We start from the raw sequence: 21,905 nt of genomic DNA, 5'->3' as shown, positions 1-21,905 counted from the left end.
GACGTGTACAATCTGAGTTCGTTCACAGGGAATAACCAATCTCCTCCGCAGACGCAGACCATAACCGATTTCTGATTTACTTTTGTATCACTCCGCTAGCTTACAGGCTCTGCTATGGGCGTAAAATCACTATTAAAAGTCCCATTACTTTCTATGTTAAATTTAGCAATTTTCAAGGTCACAACCTTTTTTTAAAGTTTGTTAAAATGAACGTCAACAGGTTTTATCATAGAAAGGGACCTTTTAAAGACTCTATCATAAAAACTGCAGCATAACGTTAATGGCTTCTAGAAAAGAACGGTGAAGTGAAAGTAAACAGGTACTAAAAATATTACTTTCGTTTTATAAATTTGGCAAATCAATGGGCTTAAGATCGAGACTCTATTTTTTTTTCTCTACATCAGAGTTAAAAACTGTTATATTCAGCGTACACCTCGCATGATAAGCTTTCATATGATCACCAGTTTGCATATACTGGCTAGATCACAAAAGAATATACAATGCATATTAGGAACTACTTTGTTCTTTTACGGACTAGTTTCTAGTATGTGCAGGTGACTTGTTCCCCTTAATAGTGGTATTATACCTATAGGATGTGAAAAAAAAATCACAGGGCATGTGAACTTTGGCGAAGCTGTTTCCGGTGTATTGTATTAATTTGGATGAAAAGATTGGCACTGATCGAATGTGGCAGCGGTGTTAAGCGTCGAAAGAGTAATCAAGAGAGCCTTTAATCGAAAGAATTATATGTTCCAAGGATAAATACTGTTTAGGGAATAGCTAATATACTATCTGTATGCAGGAGATTGACGGGTAATTAAATAGCATTATTTGACATGAATAATCTGCATTCATCCCCAGACGGGTAACACAATGGCATGAATTGATGTGTACAATATGTACTAGTAATCATTAACAGAATCCGTCTGTTATTTTTCTGCTTTACCCTTCCTTAAGGATCCTTTAGTTATTTTGTGTGAATGCTTCAACCAAGGATCAGACTATTTAATCCAAAAAACATTCTGTTCTGTATTCCACTTTTGTGAACACGTGTTCGTGTACTGTTAAAGTACTTGGATGCTCAATTCCGTTCTGTTTACATATAAAGCTCACTATTACATCACTACGCTCCTATTGAAGTTAGCAACTCACGGATGGACGGTAAATTTCTCAGAACTATAATTAAACCTGACGTCGTTGAAAGCTGCAACCAACTCTTTATCTCTTATGACCCGTGAATTAGAATAATATGTAACAATGCGAGTAGCAATTAAAACAAAATAATAAAAAAGTATAATTTAAAACTAAATAAATAAATAAATGAAGTGAGTATAAATAATTGATTCTTGATAAGAAAACAACCAACCATCAAGGGAACTTAAAGTGCCAGTTTCTGTAAGGACCAGACAATAATTGAAAATTGATATACAATAACCTAGCACACGGATAATATTATATTATCAGAACAAGTTTGGTACAAAATGGGTCCCAATTTCATCGAAATGCACATTTCAGAGCAGGTAGCTCTGTCAAAAATTTTCCATTGAATACTCTCCAAACCTCTCCAGTACACAGATTAAGTATTTGTCTTATCAAGCAGAGAAGACTTTTTTTTAGTGAAAGTAGATTTTAGTGAGATTTTGGCATGCACATTTCAGATTGTTTTATAGTTTTGTCTGATTCTTGCAAACAGTTTTACTTAAATCATTCTTTTGTCTTTTTTTCTAAAGGACGTATTAGTTTCACTTTTGTTGTCGTGCATGAAAATCCATTTTGTTCACTTCGTGGGGATATGATCGCCATGTCAGATAACATTCTTCATTCCAATTTATTACTTTAATGTTCTTATTTTTCTCTCAGATCAACGCAGAAAAGGTGCACCGTTTTGCGGGCAATTCTTAAGGTAAGCGTACTTGTGTTGTTTTTTTTATGGGATTACGATAACAGCTACAAAAGGTTTGGAAAAAGAAGATGAATTGAACATTTTCGAACTGCGATTTTGTCGCAAAAACGCAAACTTTAATATTCGCGAAAATGTTCAGAAACCACTAATAGCGAAAATAAGAACAATTATAGTAGACGAAAACTAGTAAAGTCAAATAAATTGTCCAAATAAGTATACCTATTATTATAGTTTATATAGAGTGAAACGTTATACTTCATACAGGTTCCGATAACTTTATATTCTAAAACAGTGGTGGGTTTTGGAGGTTCCGGGGTCAAACATCCCGGCCTTTTGTTGGACACTTAGTTCATTTTGTGAAAGAAATTAAGAAAACAATTAGGGAATAATAGCATGTAACACACTTTTATGACTCCTCTTTCCAACATCTCTAGAACCATGTCTGTATACAGAAGCTTTACCGTCCTAAGTATTTGCATTTGAACACTGAACAAAAGTTATGGACGTATGATCAAAATTTTCATTTTGTACACTTTTCATATTCTGCAGCCTCGTGATGTCATCTGGAAACAAATCTTTTCTGAATTCATTAGCTAGTTGTTGGTCTAGAATTGGCTGCACAGAGGGGACTGACGCGTCAAAAAAAAACCAAGCACACAGACAGGTGGCAGCCATCCATGAAAATCAGAATTTACAGAACCAGATCAACCAAATTCAGCGTAACTATTTTTATTTTGCTTTAAAATCTCATTCAGTTTAAAGACTGCCTAACTGACATGTTTTGACATTAGAAAAGTTAAAAGATATGATATTCATTAATTACGAGAAAAACATATACCGAGGTTACTACTGCATTTTTCGTGCCAAGCTTCTTTATTTTTGCTTATTTTCCTTTTTCATCCAGGGAACCAAGCGTCCACCAATCAACAACAACCACCACCACCATACCAAGAACACCATAGAGGAAAGGAGAACAAAGATGCTTTTGGCAACTCCTCGTCATTTGGGAACTATTAATACTCTTTACAACACCACCATCTACTGCTGCTTAACGAAGATTTTACTTTGATACAATCTAAAGTAAATAAAAGTCTTAACATTTCATTTAGTTTATTCAAAATATAATGATGTACATGATCAGCTATCATAAAATCTTCCTATTTATACTTCCCCTAGATACACAAGAGATCCCAAAGTAAATACTAGTAACCTCGGAATTCGTCGACACCCAAAATCGTGAAATTAAGTATCCCTGGAAAAGAATTCGTTACAGTAGTTGAAACTTAAAAGGGAAGAATCTGAGAAAAAAACATCATTTTTAATTACACTAGTTATTATTTGGAACTATTTGGTCATTTTGCCTGCACTAAATCCGTAATTCCCGAAAAGTTCCGCTGGATGTAACTTCCTTTCAGACTGAACGTTAAATTCGTATTTGACTTCGTTCTCGATTATATTTAAAGGAAAAAAGAAACAGAGACTGACAGGAATTTGAAATCACACGCTAATAATTGAAAATAATAACTAAGTTCAAGGCTGTTATAAGGCTTATTTTCACTGGTTGAGGCACAGGGATTTGCCCCCACTATCAAATATGCAGACCTACTAGAATAGGTTATCTATTAGTGGGGCTGCATATTTGATAGTGGGAGTAAACCCCTGCGGTCAAGTCATATTTGTGTTGAAGCATATAAAAATTAATGGTAAACACACCAATGGCCAATGGTGAACTAACATACATGATTAACAGTGACAGAACTAGTAGCATAAAACAACAAGAACAAATACTTTACGCAAACTAAATGCGCCAATTCGCGAAAAAAAAAAAATGAAAACAAATATTGATTGTTATTCAGATGATTAAACATTCTGTTTTATTTCATCTAAGGTCAACTTTCATTTTTATCATATAAAAAATGTGCAAATGTACACTTTAATCGCACAAATGCGCAGTTTCAAAGGTCGATCAATTCGACACAGAGACTGCACAAACGCACCAATGATGCAAATGATTTCGGTAGGGAAACATTATTTTGACAGATTTTAAGCATCATCCGGGGTATTATACTGTTCCCTTATGGTACTTTACAGCTCGACCATTTATAAACTTATTACGTGTATGAGGATTTCGACAAACAAAATACACGCAGTTTAAAATCAACGGAATTATTCAAAAAAGAACAAAAATAAATAAATAAAAACCTGAAAGTAAAAACACAAAACTGAAACGCAACAAATCACGCCACATATAAAATAGTGGTTTAAGTTGATTTTTTTATCATTATTGACTCGAGTGTCTAAGTGGTTTTTTTAATACAAACCAAAAGACCTAATAAAAGAAATGTATGTGTAAGGACGCGGAAACTAGCATTATTTAAAAACGTGGAATATCTGGTTACAGAAAAATAAAGTGAATTGTTCCATGAAATGTCTGAACAATATCTGAAATTAATCGGTTGTAGTTACGAAAATGCTTGTTGTCTTATTCCCTTGATCTAAATGAACTTTTCGGTGATAATATGAGGTGCCCAACACTGCAGTTTTGTCTGGTGGTAGCATTCCTCTTTCAATATATCGGTAAGTATATAATGGAGACTTTACAAGTACTGATAAATTCATGTTACCCAATTGGCAAACTTGTACTCGCAGACTTCTCACATTACACAACAAAAGTTCCACCAAAGCATTACAAAGGTCTGAATGTGTAAAAATTGTTGATACACGTGAGATATACATGTGTAGTATATCATAAGAAACATCCGTCATAGGCCATTAGTCATGAGATTTGTACAATTTATGGTAGTTTTTTATGTACATTCACAGAGCACTTTCTGTTTTGTTTCATTGATTTAGAAAGTACATGATATATATTCAAGCCATTTTACCAATACTATGCTCACATCTTAAACGCGAAATTACGAGCTGGCTGTTAACTAAACAAGGATCGACTAGCCGTGTTGTTGATATGTTTACCATATGGCGCGGAAACAGGTTCACAACTGCCCATTTTAGCGAATGGAAAAAATGATTTTAGCATATCATAAAATACAAATTTAGCACAAGCAGAAATTACTTCAGCAATTCCTTAAATGATTTTATCATATGCAGATATTATCTTAGGAAATCCTTTATGACTTTATCATATGCAGATATTATTTTAGAAAATCCTTTATGAATTTAGCATATGCAAAAAATGATTGAAATGAATTTAGCATATGCTAAATTAGGTAGTCGTGACCCTGCAACCGCGCTATATTTACTTACTGCAGTCACATTTTGTCATTGTGTCATGTGTTATGGGCATTTTGCTGAAGTGAATTGAAATTCCTGAAACAAAATCAAAATACAGGGTTAGTACTTGATATCAAGTACAATATCTCACAAAATCTTACATGCACATTCGGATAACGTTCATGGCGCAGGAAATTCGATCAGTGTATTGATGCTCCCGGAGCATTGGTCTCTTTCATACCGGCACTACTTTTGCCATTCCAGAATTACAAGCTCCGAACAGCGTCTGACGTTCAAAATTCACTCTAGACGCTGCAGCCAGCCTAATTAAACTGGAAGCCCGGGTAATAGTTCAACAGGTTTCTCCCAAATATAACCCCGGATCACTAGTGGCAACTTCTCTCTTTTGATTGGCTGAGCGGATATGACGTTAAATATTTACTTTATGCGTTCCAATATTCAAATTTAAAGAAAAATACGTAAAAAATTTTTTTCAAATTACTTGTATCATCTTTCGATATGAGTAAATTGCCGCCTATGTAATCAAAGAAATATAAAAATTAGCTTAACCATTGCTCATCAAAAGCCATAAGACATCACTGGTGACCCAGGGTTACATTTGAGAGAAACTTGTAGAACGAAAATATTACCCGGACTTCCAGGTTACAAGCAAGTTCTCTCAGAAAATGCAAGAATCTTGCAATGTTGGGAAAAACTGATTTATTTTATGCGACGTTATCCGATTGTCAAACGAATAATGATTTGTATTACACCTGAGAATTTCGAAAGGCCTGTCTGCAACGAACATCTGCCGCTGCGTGGAACTTTCCAGAATTAGTGGAGGAACGTCAACGGTACGGAACAGAAGCTGATTTGGAGTTTGGTTCCCTTTCTGTTGAAACATGTGTATGGCAGCACTATACGGTTAGATAAATTCTGAAAAGTTGGTCGTGAAATAAAGCTGTTTTGAGGCAGTCCACGCAGAAATTTCAAGTGTTTTGTCATAAAAAAGTGCATATTTTTCTAATCCTTGGTGTGTGGAGGTTCAAGTAATTTCTAAGTAATTTAGTGATTATTGTTATGAAACCCAGTAACCATGGTAACATACTGACCAAAAAATATTACTAAGTTTTAGTACAAATCAGGAGTGCCTTTCCAAAAACTAACAGCCAAATAATGTTTTTATTAAATATCAGGCACTTAGGCACTACCACTTAGACACTACCACAGCATGAAAGTATGTATGGAGGACGTCGAAAAGGGTTAACATAATAACACCCTTTTCGATTCGATTCCAGCTGGAACTGAGGTGAAAACCTAATTCGGCAGGGGATTGAACCGTTCCGGATACCATTCTTCATTTAAATTACACATATTTATCATTACGTATATTACATATGTCTTATGTATAAATTCTGAACTACATTTAAACAGTATATCCACCAAAATTCAACTTTTAATTTTGTTTTACAAAATTTGACCAGGTCAACGTAGTGTGCAAAACAGTGCGCCTAACTGTTATTGTATAGTGCACTCCATAATTAAACCATGCACAGAGGGGTCCAGTAGAATTACGTTTTATATGTTATCAATTCCATATGTACCACTATTTATTTAATTTATTTGCTTTCAGGCCTGTTTGTAAATTGTCAGGATTCAATTTCGGAGTAAGTTCTAGACTAAATTTTCATAGACACAGATACTGATATTTTACACGACATATAACGCCTATAGTCCCTTTTCCTATTCCCGACTTTGGCTTAGTTTTTTTTAAAGATTTTTTTGTAAAGGGGAGTAACTTTCTACGAATTTGTCATCCGACAGACTGGTTTACTGTCAAATTGGAGCAATGGCGAGCAGTAGACTTCAAATTCAAATATTCAATTTATTAGAGCGGCGGTAAGTACTAGTACTTGAATACTTTTAAATAACTTATTTCAAACCATTTAGCTACTTACCGAAGTAAAAATAGTTTCCAAGAAATTTTCTTTCTGTTTTCCCTTTCTCCAATGAGACCATCAACTAGGTTGTCGGATGTTGGTGGGTTACGACCCTTTGAAAAACTTGATAAATTCCGTATATATGGAAAACGACTATTGGAAGGTTATGGTTTGTAGGTATTGTTGTATATCCACCTTCAGATATTTGAGGGATAAAATTCTATTGTTGTCTGTACGTACGTTCCATAAATTGTCCCCAAAGCTGTAATTGAAACAAGACGGACTTGTTATATGCATGCTGCATAGGCATGATAAGATGTACATGTACCATGTGTAGAAATTTCAATTAGGTCGTTTTGAACAGTGCTAGCTAGCGATGTACAAATTAGAGGCAATGCCAGTGTTTTTTAAATGAAATTTACATGTGCAGTCATACATTTCCACTGATAATGTATGACACAAAAGCGGCTTTCTCTCCCTATAAAAATTGATACTCTTTGTTCCATCTTACTTCAAGAAAATGATAATACAAGTTTTGAAGTTGAACTTAAGGAACAGACGTTGTATGTTTCAGGAACAGCACGACAGTGATCGGGGTTGTATTGGGATGTATTTGTTTGATAGTAGTTATAGCGGCTATTTTGACCATACTCGTGTGCTGTAAAGGTAGTACGTGTTCTGTTCAACCACAAGAAATCGTCCAAGGAAACACAACCAATATTACAAGTAATTATCATACAATATATTTATTGTATTCTTGCCATATAACATGAGATATCATTTCTCTACTTGAGTGCTTTTATCACATTTATTGTGTATGTACTATAGTACAGATAGAATTTGAATGATTGACTATTTTCATCTTCACCAGAAATGAGTGTAAAATAGACGACGCGATTTGCGGAGGCGTAGATAGGACATGTTATCATTTGATCAACAAAAAAAAAAAAAAATACAATTTAAGCCCATTGTCAGCTCCAGAGAATATACAAAAATATGTGCTGGTTTCTTTTTTATGATGCCATCATCCATTACGTACTCATATTTTTCGTTTCATTTTACTCTTACAGTAAACAATGCCCAGAGACCTCCGTTAGGACCACCAAGTTACAGTACCATATTCCCGAGAGGAAGACTACCACCTATCACTGCAGGGGCATCGGGAAATTCAGCGTCCTTGAATCAGTTACCACCTATAACAACTTCTGGAACATCGGAACTTGCAACATCAGAGAACCATTAAACGCAGACAAGAAATATATAAACCGGACGTTCATTATTACCAATTGGTTCTCCGTCTCCAGCATACGTACAGAACACCAAACATATACCGACGACGTGAGGAGCTCTATTACATCTATATAGCACATTGTTACTGATAACAATAGCCTTAAGTTATAGAATGACACTACATATGAGCTGAAGTTTGTTATACCTTGCAAATTAAAGATGCCAACATGTTATGTCGTTTTCTTAAAACTTTCGTTTTTTACGGGAATACTTAAATAATGAAATGTAGGCATATTGAGCACAGTTGTAAAAATGAAAAAAAAAACAATAAAACAAAAAACAAAACAAAAACAAAAACAAAAACAAAAACAAAACAAAACAACACAAAACAAAACAAACAAACAAAACAAACAAAAACAAAACAAATCAAAATCAAAACGAAACAATCAACAAACAAGACAGAAAATAATTAAAAATAAAATATTCATTTATGAACATCAGTTATACAAAAACAAAATAAAAAATCCTTTTGATTATTTGTTGGTGTGGTGAGATTCTACAGTGTCTCTCTTATTGGATGGAAAAACCGAAAAACTTAGGTTCTACTGTTATTAAGAAAACATCTTTCCCACAAAACTTGTATGCTAATTGGTTCAATTCTAATTGTTTGATATTTTTAAGCGCACCATTTTTTCTCGTCGAAAGACATTAAATGTATCTAGGTAAACATTAACACCGATAACAGAGATTTTGTAGAGCGTTACACCAATACCCTTATATAATTGTGATATTATGTAAAATATCGATTTTATAATCTATACCTACATGTATATTACGATTGTAAATATTTTTGTGTGACCAATAGCCTAAATGTAAATAAATACCTTTAGTTTAGTCTTATCCTATCACCTACTATTATGGCCAGGTCGTTGTTTTTCCACAGGGCTACTCAAGCATTAAATGGTCGGAAAGAACCTTAAGTGGATCTAGTTAGATGTATACATGTACATGTATTATTACGAAGTGTTTGAAATTGTGTAATAGCTCATATCTGTAAAATCGTTCTGGGTTAGATAAATTTAAAGCTTTATTTTCTGGATCACCAAGATGATAATATGTTGGCTAAAATGTGGCTGGTTATTTTATTGACCCACGGTAGGTCGTCATTTGTATTTATATTTTTATGTCATAATGTTTAACACAATTCTTCCTTATTCTTAAAAAAATATTCAATTATTGATCGATGCAATGGTTAATAACTCATTCCATAATTTTTCAGACGTAAAATAATGAATTGAATTTTGTTTTGTGGTATATTTAAATTCATATTTCAGAAACTTTTTTTACAAAGAAAATCCATTTTGAAAATGGACCAAAACAATGTTCTCTAACACTTGTACTAAATTAGATACTTCGATATAGTTCCAGAGTGCGGAGCTTTCTGTGTTAGAGGAGATGTGACAAAGTCTTGTAAACTGTAAGTAGACCTTACATGTACATGTATTTTCCCCAGTACAAACCCGTTCACCTAGTCCATGCTCCTCGTTTTTAGTGGAGTCCGAGTTGCTCATTTACTTTTGATACTTTGTATGTATTATTTTGGTTATTTTATGTTCTTCGATGGGTGTGTTTGTTTTCCATATCTGATCTTTGTCCCTGGATTACATTCTTTTGATTTCCGATAGAGTATTGGTTCCCTTGATTACTCTTAGAAGTATGCCCAGGAGGATTTTGTTTATTTTTATACAATTTTTCGAACTCTAATTCTATTTATGTTCAATGATAAACTTTTTAAATATATCATACAATATAAGCGCTAGAAATAAATGAATACTGAAAGGGAAGTAAGTAAGAAACTTTCAATTTTGTGGAAGAACCATGAGTCATAATTCTGTTTTTTTTTTCAGAGACATCGGGACTATTGTTGGCATTGTTATAGGAAGCATAGTTGCCTTGATACTGGTTGTCATGGTGATTCTGTTAGCTTGTTCCCATCTGAGGTACATAACGGGCAGAGATATGCTGGATTATGAAGACGATGCGGTTATCTCGCATGACCCCTCAGGAGCTACAGGTGAGAACGCTGAGCTGTTTGGTTTATCTTACATCGCTGTTAATCGTTTTATAGCAATATCTAAAGGGTTTAAAATAATAAGGATTGAAATCAGGACTTAAATATTTGTACAATACTATCAATCATGTAACAATTTGGTGTGACAAATTTCATATTACGAAATGCATATAGAGGAAAACTACATTAGAACAACACTCGAAATTCAAATATAATTTATCAGTTAACAAACCCCAGCCCTAAAAATGGTTCTTACTTTAAAACATTTGCTTAAAAGAATCTTAATACAGACACTGTAATTTACTGGTACTTGAAGTAAATAAAGGAATATGTTCTGTTTATATTAAAGGCCTTGAAATAAACTTGGTCAAATTAACTTGTACGATTTTGCTTTGTTTTGACCATTCATGATTGAATAAAACTGTTCGTCCAAATAACCGAAGCAGCTGATATGCCAATTAAGAAAAATCCATCCGCCATTGATGAAAATACTCGAATGAAAAGACAAATGACCATAAAAGGAAAATACATCCACCAACTATAACAATAGTTGCAGAATGACGCGGAGACTGATATGGATCTTTCAATGAAACGACCCACGTACAGTAAACAATTAGACTCGTATAGCTCAATTACGCCACCGGCCAGTGTGTATATTTGACCTGGACGCCCAGACAAAAATAGGATTTACCTAGTATATACTAAAATAACTTCGAAGAAATATAGTTCGATACAAAGATTAATTTATTCCCCACAATATAGATAAGCAAAATAGTACAAAAATGTTATAAGCTCCGGTAACCGTCGTTTGATTATTTAGACAGTCAGTAGATCTGTTGGGGGGATTCGGCTAAAGCCTCACCCTCCTAGAAATCTACTGACTGTCTAAATAATCACAGACGGTCAGCTGGGAGTCTATAATTGATATTGTTTAATATATAACAATAATGTATAAGTCTTTTCTTGTTGTTCACCAGTGCATTTCATGGAACTAGTGTCAAATAACGATCAGCTTTCAGGGAAACTATTTGTATAACCATAGTGATCGTTTTTTTAAAGCTGCATTAGCTGCCATTTTCGTAATTTTTTGTTTCTGTTGAAATATTCCTTATCTTTGAATCATTTCCGCTAAATTGTACTTTTCCTGTATAATTTCTTTTGATATCCACAAATAAAATGCATTAAATACATGAAATAGGTTTCTATATATTTATTGTCTTGCAAGAAAAAAATCGATCTAGATGAATTCGTATGCATATGACTTCTGGTGACCTTAATCCGCACATGTGCTGTAAGGGTCTCTTCTGATTGCAAAGCGAAAGTGGTTATTCAACGACGGGGAAGACCAACGGGCTGAAGCCGTAAAGGAAAAAAAAGTTCGAATATAACACAAGGATCCTTTTGAAAGTTACGTATTGTGATACAATTTGGCTCAAATATGGGGATCATTATTTATTGAATCTAATCAAGAAATAGGTGAAATCAAATGAAATCAAGACACGAGCTTACCTGTGTATCCGTTATTGTTATTTTTAACCAAGGTTAAAGTAGTTTTAACCAAGTTGAGTGAATGTCCTCTCGGCAATTTTCGGAAGTAATGGCGAAAAAATATTTAGACCAGAGCTATCGATCTTCTCTGCTTAAAAATAAACGTTTTCGCAATATTCTGTAGGTATTATCGACATTTATTGCTACAGTTGCATTACTACAAACTTATTTCATTGAATCAGCAAAATTTAGTATAATCAAAACTGTACAAATTTGGCAGTTAATGCTTCTTTAATTGATAACATTTATTTAAATACATTTGGCAGCTAAGTTACGACCGAAATCTGGCAAATCCAGAAACATGTAAATTTGACTTATTTGAAATACTGCGTAAAAAACGCCTTCAAGACCAGTCCATACAGAAATGGTTTGCTTCGTGGGGGTGGGGTGCTTTTTATTCCAAGTTCAAGACGGAATTCTGTCTTGAACCTATCTTCTTCCGAGTCCAAAAATCGTTGATACTTGTGAACTGCGATCCAATAAAAAGGTCCCTGTAGAAACGATCATTTGCGTGAGCTGGTGACTCGCTTTGCTTTAAATGTTTAATGCGTATATGAGTTAATTAATCATTTGTCTCTATAAGTAACCTGTATATATGTGCTTCTGTTGCGTACTTCGTGTGCCCCTGAGGCGATAAAAATTTGTAAAGGAAACCTTAGTGCAAATGGAGCCAAAATGTGTCAATTCTCCCAAATAGACGAAAAACACTTGATTTCATTGCATTTTTCTATGCAGGAGATATTGACCACGTATGTCGGAACTTTAAAATATTCCCACCATGAAAGCCATTTTGGACAATGTAAATGTTGTAACAGCCCGTGAACCATTTTTGTATGAGTTATGTCATATTTTTTAAGATATGACAGTAATTCTTTTCATTTTGTTAGCTAAACTTTTCACTTAAAAAACATGCATGGCTGGAAACTTGTTTTAACGACTATACTTCTTTTATTATTCCCTTGCAAACCTAGGTATTTGTCCTATTATGACTAACTTTAGAATTATTATGTTTTTTATTTTGCAAAACAGCTTTCGGGGTTAAAGCATATTCTGTATATGTTTATTTTTATAATTAAACACGTTCTTTACATAGTTTATCGATGTGTAAAATCGGACCATTCACAAAAATAAGTAAATAAATAAATAAATACATAAATAACAAATAAATGTCCGAAGGATTCAGACTTTTATGTCAGGCTTGCGAGTGAACATTCCAAAATTCTGTGGAATATAGTGTTTAATCCCTGCAAGCCAATCCCAAAATATCAGGAATGTGTTTATCGACTTTTTTCTTTGAGGCTTCCATTTAGTGATATTGACACCCAGAAATGACATTGCTAACTGCGGCATTCAACCGGTGACGGGTTGTCAACTTCAATACTAGAAGTAAACGTGAGATATTAAAACCCTATTTAAAAAAAAAAATGTTGTTTTGAATTTATACGATGTCGAAAATGAATGGAATGAAGCATATCGTGTCATTCCACGCCTTTAAGAGATAGACCTAGGGTAAGGGACACAGCACACACAAGTAATTGAACGTTTGCATGTATACAGCATTATACATCAATCTCATTCAAGCATCAAAGTAACTTGGACAGATTTCACTCTGTTTCAAATGAAAATTTGATAGATTTTTGTGAAATTAAATAAGATACAAAGATATCTGATTTCTAGAGTTATACCCCTTACCCTAGGTTTATTTCCTAATCAGCTCCAAAAAGCTTGAATATTTTGTTTACGGTATGAACATGCACATTTACACATTTGTAAAAACCTTCATCGGGTCTGCCTTAGTAGAACAACCAGTCATAATGCAAGAAAAAGACACATACTAATTAGACTATATATTGTATACTTGTATAATGTTGTATTATTTCAGTGGTTACCATAGGACAACCGCCTCAGTATCCTGGAAGTGGTAATGAACATGCTCAGGAGACATGAACTACTTGACAAAAATAAAGCATGTTTCGTATGTGAAGTCTTATCTACATACAAGTGGTTGAATACCTCTGAATAATTAAGTTATTTGTGCCACGTGTGTTTATAGTTGCTTTTGTTGTGAAAGTAAATGTTTTATTGAGGTTTTATTTTGTTTGTTATTTGGGTTCGTTTACTTGATTAAGCACTAGTGATTGAATATAAAGCTTGTGATCTTATACAGCAACAACAATTAATAGGCATTACTGGTCGCTGTAAGGATATTCTATACAAATGGAAGTGCTTGAATTTAGTTGGTCTAGGATCAACTAAATGATATTTTATGGAAGTTCAAAGTTGTCTCATCTTTTCTTCTAAATTCGTGGCTTATAAGATTGTCAAGTATGGCGTCATTGCCACTTCTACGGGTTTTAGTTAAATGATATGTGACCCTGGGTTTGTCATAGTTCTCTTGTTTAACATTAACAATATTTACCATGCGAGATCGTGCTATTCCCACAAAGCATAATCTACCGGATAAAAAAAATTCTCGTCCTGAAACGCCTGAAAAGTTTGCAGATGGACGTTTGAACAACAAACCAGCCAACTGACTAACGAAATCACACTTTTTCACCTGCAATCTTCACGAATGAGCCCATACATGTAGTCTTTCATTTTTTAAATATTTATTCAGGTCCAATATCCAATCATGACACTGCTTTAAAAGCAGTAGACGCCAATCCAAGGCAAGGCATTTATATTTGGTCAGTTTTTAGTTGAATTGTGCAGTATTTTGGGGGTCTTTCCGACATGTTACTTGCTTATACTATTTATATGTTATAATCTGTATATTGATATGTATTGCCCATGTAGCACCCTTGTGTGCCTGAGTTGTCTTGTCATAATTGATAAAATGTCACAAATAAAGACCGTAATAGCTCTTGTATATTTATTTTATAGTGGTAAAACAAACTTAACAGTATCACAGGATTCACATAATAACAAAGCACATAAAGGGTTTAAAATATCACAAAAAGTATTTTTTTAGCACTGAAGTTTGCACGTGTCTCAAACACTGTATTTAAAATCTCATGGATTTTCTGGCAAACTTTCGTTTTTCATCTCTTGACCATGTCTTTGACTTTGCTCGGAAGTGACGCAAGTCTGCTGAATAGTCGGAATGAAGCATTGGTCTATAACTGATTGGATCACAGAGTTCTGGGTGTTTACCATAGAAATTTTTGTATCCACCATCGAGAATGTATACTTCGGGGAAGTTAAGTAGAGGGTAGTTTTCTTTGTTGAGCTCTCTGTCCTTGCCTCGCAAAAAGCGTAACATCTTTGGTCCGCGTTCGGAAGAAAACTCACAATGGAAGATCAAGACCTGTCTTTCGTTAGCTGCTTCTTTAAGCAAATCAAGAATCTGTTCGTGTAAATGCTTATTTTCGGCTCCTTTGATGTGGCCTCCCTCAAATTCGTAAGGATACCTGCAGTCGATGATTCTGTAACTATCAATGACGTCATCGTAGCTACCATTTATAAGGTCTGCAAGTGTTTCTGGTGTGATGCTCTTCAGATCTTGGTGTTTACCTGGTACAGTTGGTAAAACGAATGTTCCGCTTCCGTCGGAAACCAAGTCGTTGTTTTCCGTTAGTTTATTGACCATGTCTTTAATATCTCCTGTTGTCTTTCTTCTCTTGAAAGTGTTATCTTGATCCGAGTCTCGTTTCCTTTTGGAAGGAAAGCTTAGAGTGTGAATGTAGTGGTCGTCCATTCCAAGACCAGAATCATCATCAAAATCCAAGAAAAGGTTTCGTTTAATATTTGGAGTCACAACAGATAATATGCTGTCAGCCTTCACAGGTGTGACATCGAATTGGAACACTGCAAACGATTCTGGTACAGTTCTTGGCTCATCATCATCAAACAAACGCCTGGATAACATTTTATTTTACTTCGGAATAGATAAGTTGCATATGATGGAAATTTTAAGCATTTTCAAATAAATATACATTTATAATTGGCATTTAGTAAATTATTTCTTTGAGGCTGAGTCGTACTCACTTAATTACTCCAATTAGTTAAATAATGTTCACCTAAAACTAGAGTTCTGAGATTGGATAATGATTGAAGTGGCATTGTCATTAACTATTTCCGCTTTGACTTTGATTAAATTTTGTCACCCTTCAAAGATATTCCAATCAACGTAATAATTGAAAGTCTAAAATGGTTAAACATGTGAAAAGGGAAGTGAAAAAAACAAACACAAATAAAAAGAAACAATAATTGATGTAGTGCAATTATGGTGTTTTGAAAACATTTTTAAGAATAAAAAAAAATCGAAAAAAGCAAAAAATTAACAGAAAAAGATCAATCAAACAAAACAAATATATAATTATTAATTCCTCGCATCCCAACATAAGGAAAATACGAATTAGTTTACACTGAGTTTAGTTAAAATTTCAAATCGGAACAAACAAAAAAAAGAAGAAGAAAAATCCAGAGCCAGACGGGACTGATATAATATAAGCTAAAATGTAGGGGCTAAAAAGAATTACTTAAAAAAACGGTAAAAAGATGAACGAAATATTCAAAATAAAGCGTTTAGCCTTATTTGTCAAGCTTCAATATTCAGGTTTACCGAAATTTTTAGAAACCCCTAAAACTCGCAGGCCCCATTCGTTGTATTAAACATTGTTACCACAATAATGCAGCACAGTCTGTTAGAACATATCGGTTTGGGATTTGAATTCCCATTTCGATGTTTTTTTGGTTTGAGTACTTCTTGTACATACTTTATTTTTGATTGTTTAATTGAATATCGACTTCCTAAGTTATGTGAATTATTATTCTTGAAATACTTGTACGGTATAACGAACTATGCAATATCATTACAATTGATAATTTTATATTTATAAATGACAATGCCAACTATGCCAGAAATATTTCCCCGTTCGACCGTTGTCATAATTAACTTTCTTTTGCTTTACAATAACTTTCAAAAGTAATAAAAAAAGCTGTCCATGTAAAAATCTGGCACATCCTATGATATGAGTGAGACAGGGAAAATTTTATTCCTTTGAAATTTTTGTTCCAATATAATGTTTATATCATATGTATAAAATTATAAAGTTGATTTAGAATCAACAATTGATGGCTCCTAATACGATTTTAAAGTTATCTAACAAAGCAACACTTTCTGTTTTTTGCCTGGACACTTTCTTAAATATGTACACTATTCGGCACCTTTGTGTAGTTTGATTATGACTACAAAAACATTTAAGAACAATTACATACTAAAGCGTTTAATTCATTTAAAATTCGTATTTAATCCGTTTAATAATTAATGGAAAACATGTGAAAACATGCCCCTCGTAACTACAAATGACCATTATGACGTCAAGTAAGACTTTAAACTTCTTTATATTCTTATGGTAGCACTCAAACAAAATGGTGAATTGGATAAAAGTTTTACTTCTTTTGTTGATACACGAAGGTAAGATTTGAAACAAATCATTTACTGGCTCGTTTATAGATGAAAGTATTTATACTTTATTTTGTGAATTAAGAACTGTTTTTACAAACACAAGTTTCAAACCAGTCTTTCAGGGTCAAAAACTATGACATCTTTATAACCAAGCCTATAAAATCAAATTAAGTGTAAGTTTTTGTACCAAGTAAATTCTATAATTTTTAGACAGATATGATAATATAGCTGAGAGGGTGAAAGAGCAGTTTGTTATCCTGAGAAATCATGAGCCCGAGGCGTAGCCGAGGGTGACAATGTATTTTCAAGAGGAACCAAACTCTCTGTGTTATTTATTATATTATGTTGAATGTTCTATATGGTCATTCTTTTTCAAATTAAACCCTAACAATCAGTTATGCATGTTTGTCTTTTTTTTTTCGTATATAATTTTCGTATATAAGTTAACTTGACTGGAAATGTAAGTGTTTACATACAGTTATTGACAACAAGAAGAAGCTACCCCCTATCCCCACCCTAAAAAAGAATTCAGTTTATGGAAATATAGCAACTATTACGACATTAATACTCATAAGGAAACTTAATTTTCCAGTTCCAACCTAAATCCCTTTAATTTGACAATACAGTAAGAAGTTCATAGCAGACCTGGCATCGTTTTATTTACTGGTATCTACGTGATATTTACCGGAACCAGTTTAAATCTGCACGAGAGGACAACTTATAGAAAACAAAACAATCACCCTATGAGACAAATGATAGAAGTATTATCCTCTGAAATTAAATTATCCCCTAAATAATGCAGTATAATTTCATGTTACGTTGTCACCCCGGAGAGTCTATTTTTTGTTAATGTTATACGACTGCATTTTCCCTAACGCTGTTTGTTTCAGTTTGCATCCGTTATACGAATCTTTGCATTCGCTACTGTTTGGGGGCATTGGAAGTTGCAATCAGTAATATTCCTTCTGAAAACATTACTAATCTGTTCGATTTGTAGACCTCGTTAAAATCGTATGCAATACTGATTTTGTCATGCTTGTTATCGAGTTAATTGATTGTACTAGAGTTGTTTTTCTTTGCTTGTACAGATCACTGTTCGAAATCCCGCCCGTGCTCCTATGACCCTCCTATTGTCGATCGACTTTTCATTGAGATAAGGAAAAAAATCCGTTATTTGTCATCCCTTATTGAAAAAAAATCATAAGACAAAAGATAAACCTGCAGTTTTCTAGGAAAAATGAAAATGGGAAAAATAGACAACAAAGCCTCGGGATCAAAAACACGTGAGATCTCGAAACATATCACCCTTCTATGTTGGCAAGATACATTCGTAAAAAATAACCAAAGTTCCAACTTTCAGTAAATTGTAACCGTCAACTTCTGTTTGACCCATTCTTACACTAAAAATATTTTCTGTTTATTTTTCCAGTTGTACCTGCACTTGCCGGATATTGTTACTACAGCTATTATTATTATTATTACTATTGTTACTATAGTTCCGTGTATCTGTAAGTATATATATATATATGTGTGTGTGCGCCAGGAAGAAGGGACGGTTTGGTGATACTGAGGAATGAAAATACAATTAATGAAATCTTTGCTATCTTTAAAGTGACATAGTGCTAAATTTATAGCTACAAATCATAGAATAATAAAAGATAATACTAAAAAAAAAGGAAAAAAAAGTTTCCGCTTATGAATTTTCATCGAAATCTTTATTTGATAAATTCAGTTGATGAATTTTCATTAGATATATCAGAATTTATTTGACTCCCAAAATTTTTCATATTGAAAATTAAAGTTGTCTAATTGTATACGGAATTTTAGAGAAGGTGTATTTTTTATTTAATTTCAGTGCTGGTTCGTCAATCGCTGGTATTGTTATTGGATGTATTATTGTGGCAGTTATCATTGTTGTGGTAGTAGTAATTGTTTGTAAACAACAGCATGCAAGAAAAGGAACAGTGATACAACCATCAACAACTGTCATCAGGACTGTCCAGCAGCCTAACAGTTAGTATTGATTAAGGGTGGACAAGGGGTACTTCATCCCGATTCCCTTCCCTAGACTACCACCTCACACCCTGCTGACCACTGCTTCCCGACCCATTTCATTCATTCATTTCATTTCATTCCTTCAACTATCAATTCCCGTCACCATAACACCCGTATTCCCATCCCCCTGTCCACCGTCCCATAGATGATACCACAAAAAAGGAATCAATGGATATTAACCTGAATTTGTTTCTTGGTTTACAGTAGATTATCCAATTGACTTGCAGGGTTCAACGTGCACCCTCTGATTTTCAGCGTCTTAAGTAGCTGTCTTTGTAAGAATCATGCAACATCTGAAAAATGTGATACATCCCAAAAAAGGCTACATATTTTTATTTTTGCAATTTAATTGTTTTATGGGTCTATACTATGAAATGTGTACTTATTCATTCAAATCTGCCTGCTCTTAGGAGATAATCAACATGAGAATCCAGTAGATTCTATTGTATTTGAGTGTCATTTACAGAGTTATCTCCCTTAATTTTGAATTCTACAGTGCATTCTATACAATTTTTATCTCCTATGACCACGGGTTATACGAAAAACCAAATGTTAATTTCTGTTTACTAAAGCATTTTAAACAAAATATCAAAAATAAAAATATGTAGGATTTCCAACTTGAAGCATGAATCACATTTTGCATGATTCTTAGCTGGAGTACTACTTAATACCACCCTATAACGAATCAATTCATCGCCTAAGAATATTCTGTAGGATTCCTTTATCTAAAATCCTGTAATTTTTTTACTATAAGGATCGGAACCCTAAGATATGCGTTACTCGTCTGTTTGAACTCTTTTGCATTACTACTAAATTCTACCTAAACATTGCCCGGTAGTATGAACGAAAATGCCAATTCTAAGCAATAGACGGATGCATTATGAATAACGATAAATGTTATCAATGATCTGCCTATTTTAAGCTGGGTTACATAGTACTACCTATATTATATTCATTTACTTCGTTTTGTAGAATGAAAAGTTTCATATTCTGGCCAATTAACGCAATCTTCATTTCTTTTTGTTTGGGACAAATTGATTCGTAAATTAAAGATATAAAGTTACACTAAAATTTAACTTCACATGCAGAAAGGAGAAAAAATGCCGGATTTGTAGTTATACGTGAATCAAAGTACTAATTAGTTCCGTCCACCAGTTGGCGCTGACAAATTTAGCTAGACATCACTAGAAATAAATAGACTATTATCCTGTTCCATCTTACCGTACTACCGATTAGTGCAGGATCTCGGGCTATAAAACTTTACTAAGAAAGAAAAGTAATAGAGAAAAATCACTCAGTGTAACTATGATTTTAAAATTAGATCGGACAAAATCTGACAGATTCCAGGCTGAGTAGTTCCATTGATTTCAATTTTGCGTCTATCTAAATTACATTGGTACATATTCTTTTACGTTGAAAGTTTTATTGAAAGTGAATTATTTAAAACTACTCATGGAATGAAGGCGTTCAAAAAGTACATGAAAACAATATTGTTTGTTCTGATAAGTAATGCTTTTATAGGAAATTTTACTATTTCAGCTCAACCTTTGCAGCAGCAACAGTATCCACCACCACCGAACATGGCTGGCTATGGTGCACCCGGTCAAGGCAACGTAGCATATCCTCCTCCAGCTAATCCTTACGGTTATGGTGCGCCAAATCCTCCAGCCTATGGAGCACCTAATCCTCCGGCGTATGGTGCACCACCTCCAGCATATTAATTATCAACGTATTTTATCATTCTACTATGAATTAGTTTGTGGTGTCAGTGGTATCATCTTTCACTCTTATAAAAACAACAGCTGTGAACCAGGTTTAAGATGTATCATTCACCAATGATTGATAATGATGGATAAAAGACTTATTCTTCATCTAATACTGTAAATATCCACATACAACGTTTCCCCCGATATTTTAATATTTAAAAACACGTTTTTGATAATTAAGACCTGCCGATATACATATACTAGTACATGACTTAGGATTAGTGTTGTTGCACTGCTTTGACTGCTATATGTATGGAACAACTTCGTTGTAACAATCAGTATCATACACGGTTCACACATTCTTTGTACTATCGACAAGTATGTTGATTTGAAACAGGAATCATAGATAATACGGAAATGACCTTTATGAAAGTCCCCTATACATGTATCTGTAAACTTGAGATATTCAATGGCTTCTATACTTGTGTTTGTTATTCATGTGGCTGTAATCAGCTTTGGGTATCATTTAAGTTATTTTAACCGTCACCTATATTGAGTTTAATGTCTAGAAGAAAAAAAAATAAACCCTGGACATCTTTAAATAATGATGATTCAAATATGAAGGACATCACACGCGCTTCAATTTTTGTCATTAACATCAATGAGCAGTTTTAAAGATTCATTTTAACTCAAATGAACCAATTGTCCTTGTAAGTTTCTATCATTTGCGTCAATCGCCACCCGTCATTTTTTCTTTTAAACCAATGACTGGATATGTAAACGTTTTTTGGTTGCCAGCATTGTTATGCTG

General features: G+C 33.8%; 5 protein-coding genes and 1 long non-coding RNA gene across 6 annotated transcripts; 4 read left to right on the top strand and 2 right to left on the bottom strand.

Moving 5' to 3' along the window:
- The first annotated feature begins 1,139 nt into the window (after positions 1-1,139).
- Positions 1,140-3,007, top strand: LOC148627166 (uncharacterized). The gene is made up of 4 exons (XM_088568842.1): positions 1,140-1,161; positions 1,861-1,903; positions 2,453-2,622; positions 2,808-3,007. The coding sequence occupies exons 1-4, from the start codon at positions 1,155-1,157 to the stop codon at positions 2,918-2,920; spliced, it is 333 nt and encodes a 110-aa protein (XP_088424968.1). The 5' UTR covers positions 1,140-1,154; the 3' UTR covers positions 2,921-3,007.
- LOC148627164 (uncharacterized) lies at positions 2,840-9,323 on the bottom strand. The gene is made up of 4 exons (XR_015919907.1): positions 9,189-9,323; positions 7,093-7,336; positions 5,168-5,230; positions 2,840-2,978 (listed from the first exon to the last, which is right to left on the bottom strand). It is a non-coding gene; the product is annotated as an uncharacterized LOC148627164 (long non-coding RNA).
- Positions 4,346-8,537, top strand: LOC148627165 (uncharacterized). Its single transcript, XM_088568829.1, has 4 exons — positions 4,346-4,480; positions 6,768-6,801; positions 7,649-7,800; positions 8,145-8,537. Exons 1-4 carry the CDS (start codon positions 4,423-4,425, stop codon positions 8,315-8,317), a joined length of 417 nt encoding a protein of 138 aa, XP_088424955.1. The 5' UTR covers positions 4,346-4,422; the 3' UTR covers positions 8,318-8,537.
- Positions 9,246-14,792, top strand: LOC148627163 (uncharacterized). The gene is made up of 4 exons (XM_088568855.1): positions 9,246-9,459; positions 9,727-9,781; positions 10,212-10,378; positions 13,806-14,792. The coding sequence occupies exons 1-4, from the start codon at positions 9,420-9,422 to the stop codon at positions 13,868-13,870; spliced, it is 327 nt and encodes a 108-aa protein (XP_088424981.1). The 5' UTR covers positions 9,246-9,419; the 3' UTR covers positions 13,871-14,792.
- Positions 14,793-14,927: 135 nt separating this feature from the next.
- Positions 14,928-15,791, bottom strand: LOC148627162 (M-phase inducer phosphatase-like). Its single transcript, XM_088564652.1, has one exon. It carries the CDS (start codon positions 15,789-15,791, stop codon positions 14,928-14,930), a length of 864 nt encoding a protein of 287 aa, XP_088420778.1.
- A 1,455-nt stretch (positions 15,792-17,246) lies between these two features.
- LOC148627161 (uncharacterized) lies at positions 17,247-21,573 on the top strand. The gene is made up of 4 exons (XM_088564651.1): positions 17,247-17,342; positions 18,763-18,841; positions 19,189-19,346; positions 20,928-21,573. The coding sequence occupies exons 1-4, from the start codon at positions 17,297-17,299 to the stop codon at positions 21,107-21,109; spliced, it is 465 nt and encodes a 154-aa protein (XP_088420777.1). The 5' UTR covers positions 17,247-17,296; the 3' UTR covers positions 21,110-21,573.
- Positions 21,574-21,905: the final 332 nt, after the last annotated feature.

This window comes from Perna viridis, chromosome 1 (genome assembly GCF_037379345.1).
Source record: "Perna viridis isolate PV_CMFRI_1.1 ecotype Kerala chromosome 1, ASM3737934v1, whole genome shotgun sequence".
In the NCBI taxonomy this organism is placed as follows: domain Eukaryota; kingdom Metazoa; phylum Mollusca; class Bivalvia; order Mytilida; family Mytilidae; genus Perna; species Perna viridis.
The sequence above is the reverse complement of the archived record's forward strand: the minus strand, read 5'-3'. Positions and strand labels throughout refer to the sequence as shown.

Bases quoted from the DNA above. Each gene is read 5' to 3' on its own strand.
- LOC148627161 (XM_088564651.1), top strand. From the start codon at position 17,297: ATGGTGAATTGGATAAAAGTTTTACTTCTTTTGTTGATACACGAAG. The intron at 17,343-18,762 runs GTAAGATTTGAA...TTATTTTTCCAG, and splicing joins TCTTTTGTTGATACACGAAG to TTGTACCTGCACTTGCCGGA. The intron at 18,842-19,188 runs GTAAGTATATAT...ATTTAATTTCAG, and splicing joins TACTATAGTTCCGTGTATCT to TGCTGGTTCGTCAATCGCTG.
- LOC148627166 (XM_088568842.1), top strand. The intron at 1,904-2,452 runs GTAAGCGTACTT...CATATTCTGCAG, and splicing joins TTTTGCGGGCAATTCTTAAG to CCTCGTGATGTCATCTGGAA. The intron at 2,623-2,807 runs GTAACTATTTTT...TTTTTCATCCAG, and splicing joins CCAGATCAACCAAATTCAGC to GGAACCAAGCGTCCACCAAT.
- LOC148627165 (XM_088568829.1), top strand. From the start codon at position 4,423: ATGAGGTGCCCAACACTGCAGTTTTGTCTGGTGGTAGCATTCCTCTTT. The intron at 4,481-6,767 runs GTAAGTATATAA...ATTTGCTTTCAG, and splicing joins ATTCCTCTTTCAATATATCG to GCCTGTTTGTAAATTGTCAG. The intron at 7,801-8,144 runs GTAATTATCATA...TTACTCTTACAG, and splicing joins AAACACAACCAATATTACAA to TAAACAATGCCCAGAGACCT.
- LOC148627163 (XM_088568855.1), top strand. From the start codon at position 9,420: ATGTTGGCTAAAATGTGGCTGGTTATTTTATTGACCCACG. The intron at 9,460-9,726 runs GTAGGTCGTCAT...ACTTCGATATAG, and splicing joins GGTTATTTTATTGACCCACG to TTCCAGAGTGCGGAGCTTTC. The intron at 9,782-10,211 runs GTAAGTAGACCT...TTTTTTTTTCAG, and splicing joins GTGACAAAGTCTTGTAAACT to AGACATCGGGACTATTGTTG.
- LOC148627162 (XM_088564652.1), bottom strand. From the start codon at position 15,791: ATGTTATCCAGGCGTTTGTTTGATGATGATGAGCCAAGAACTGTACCA.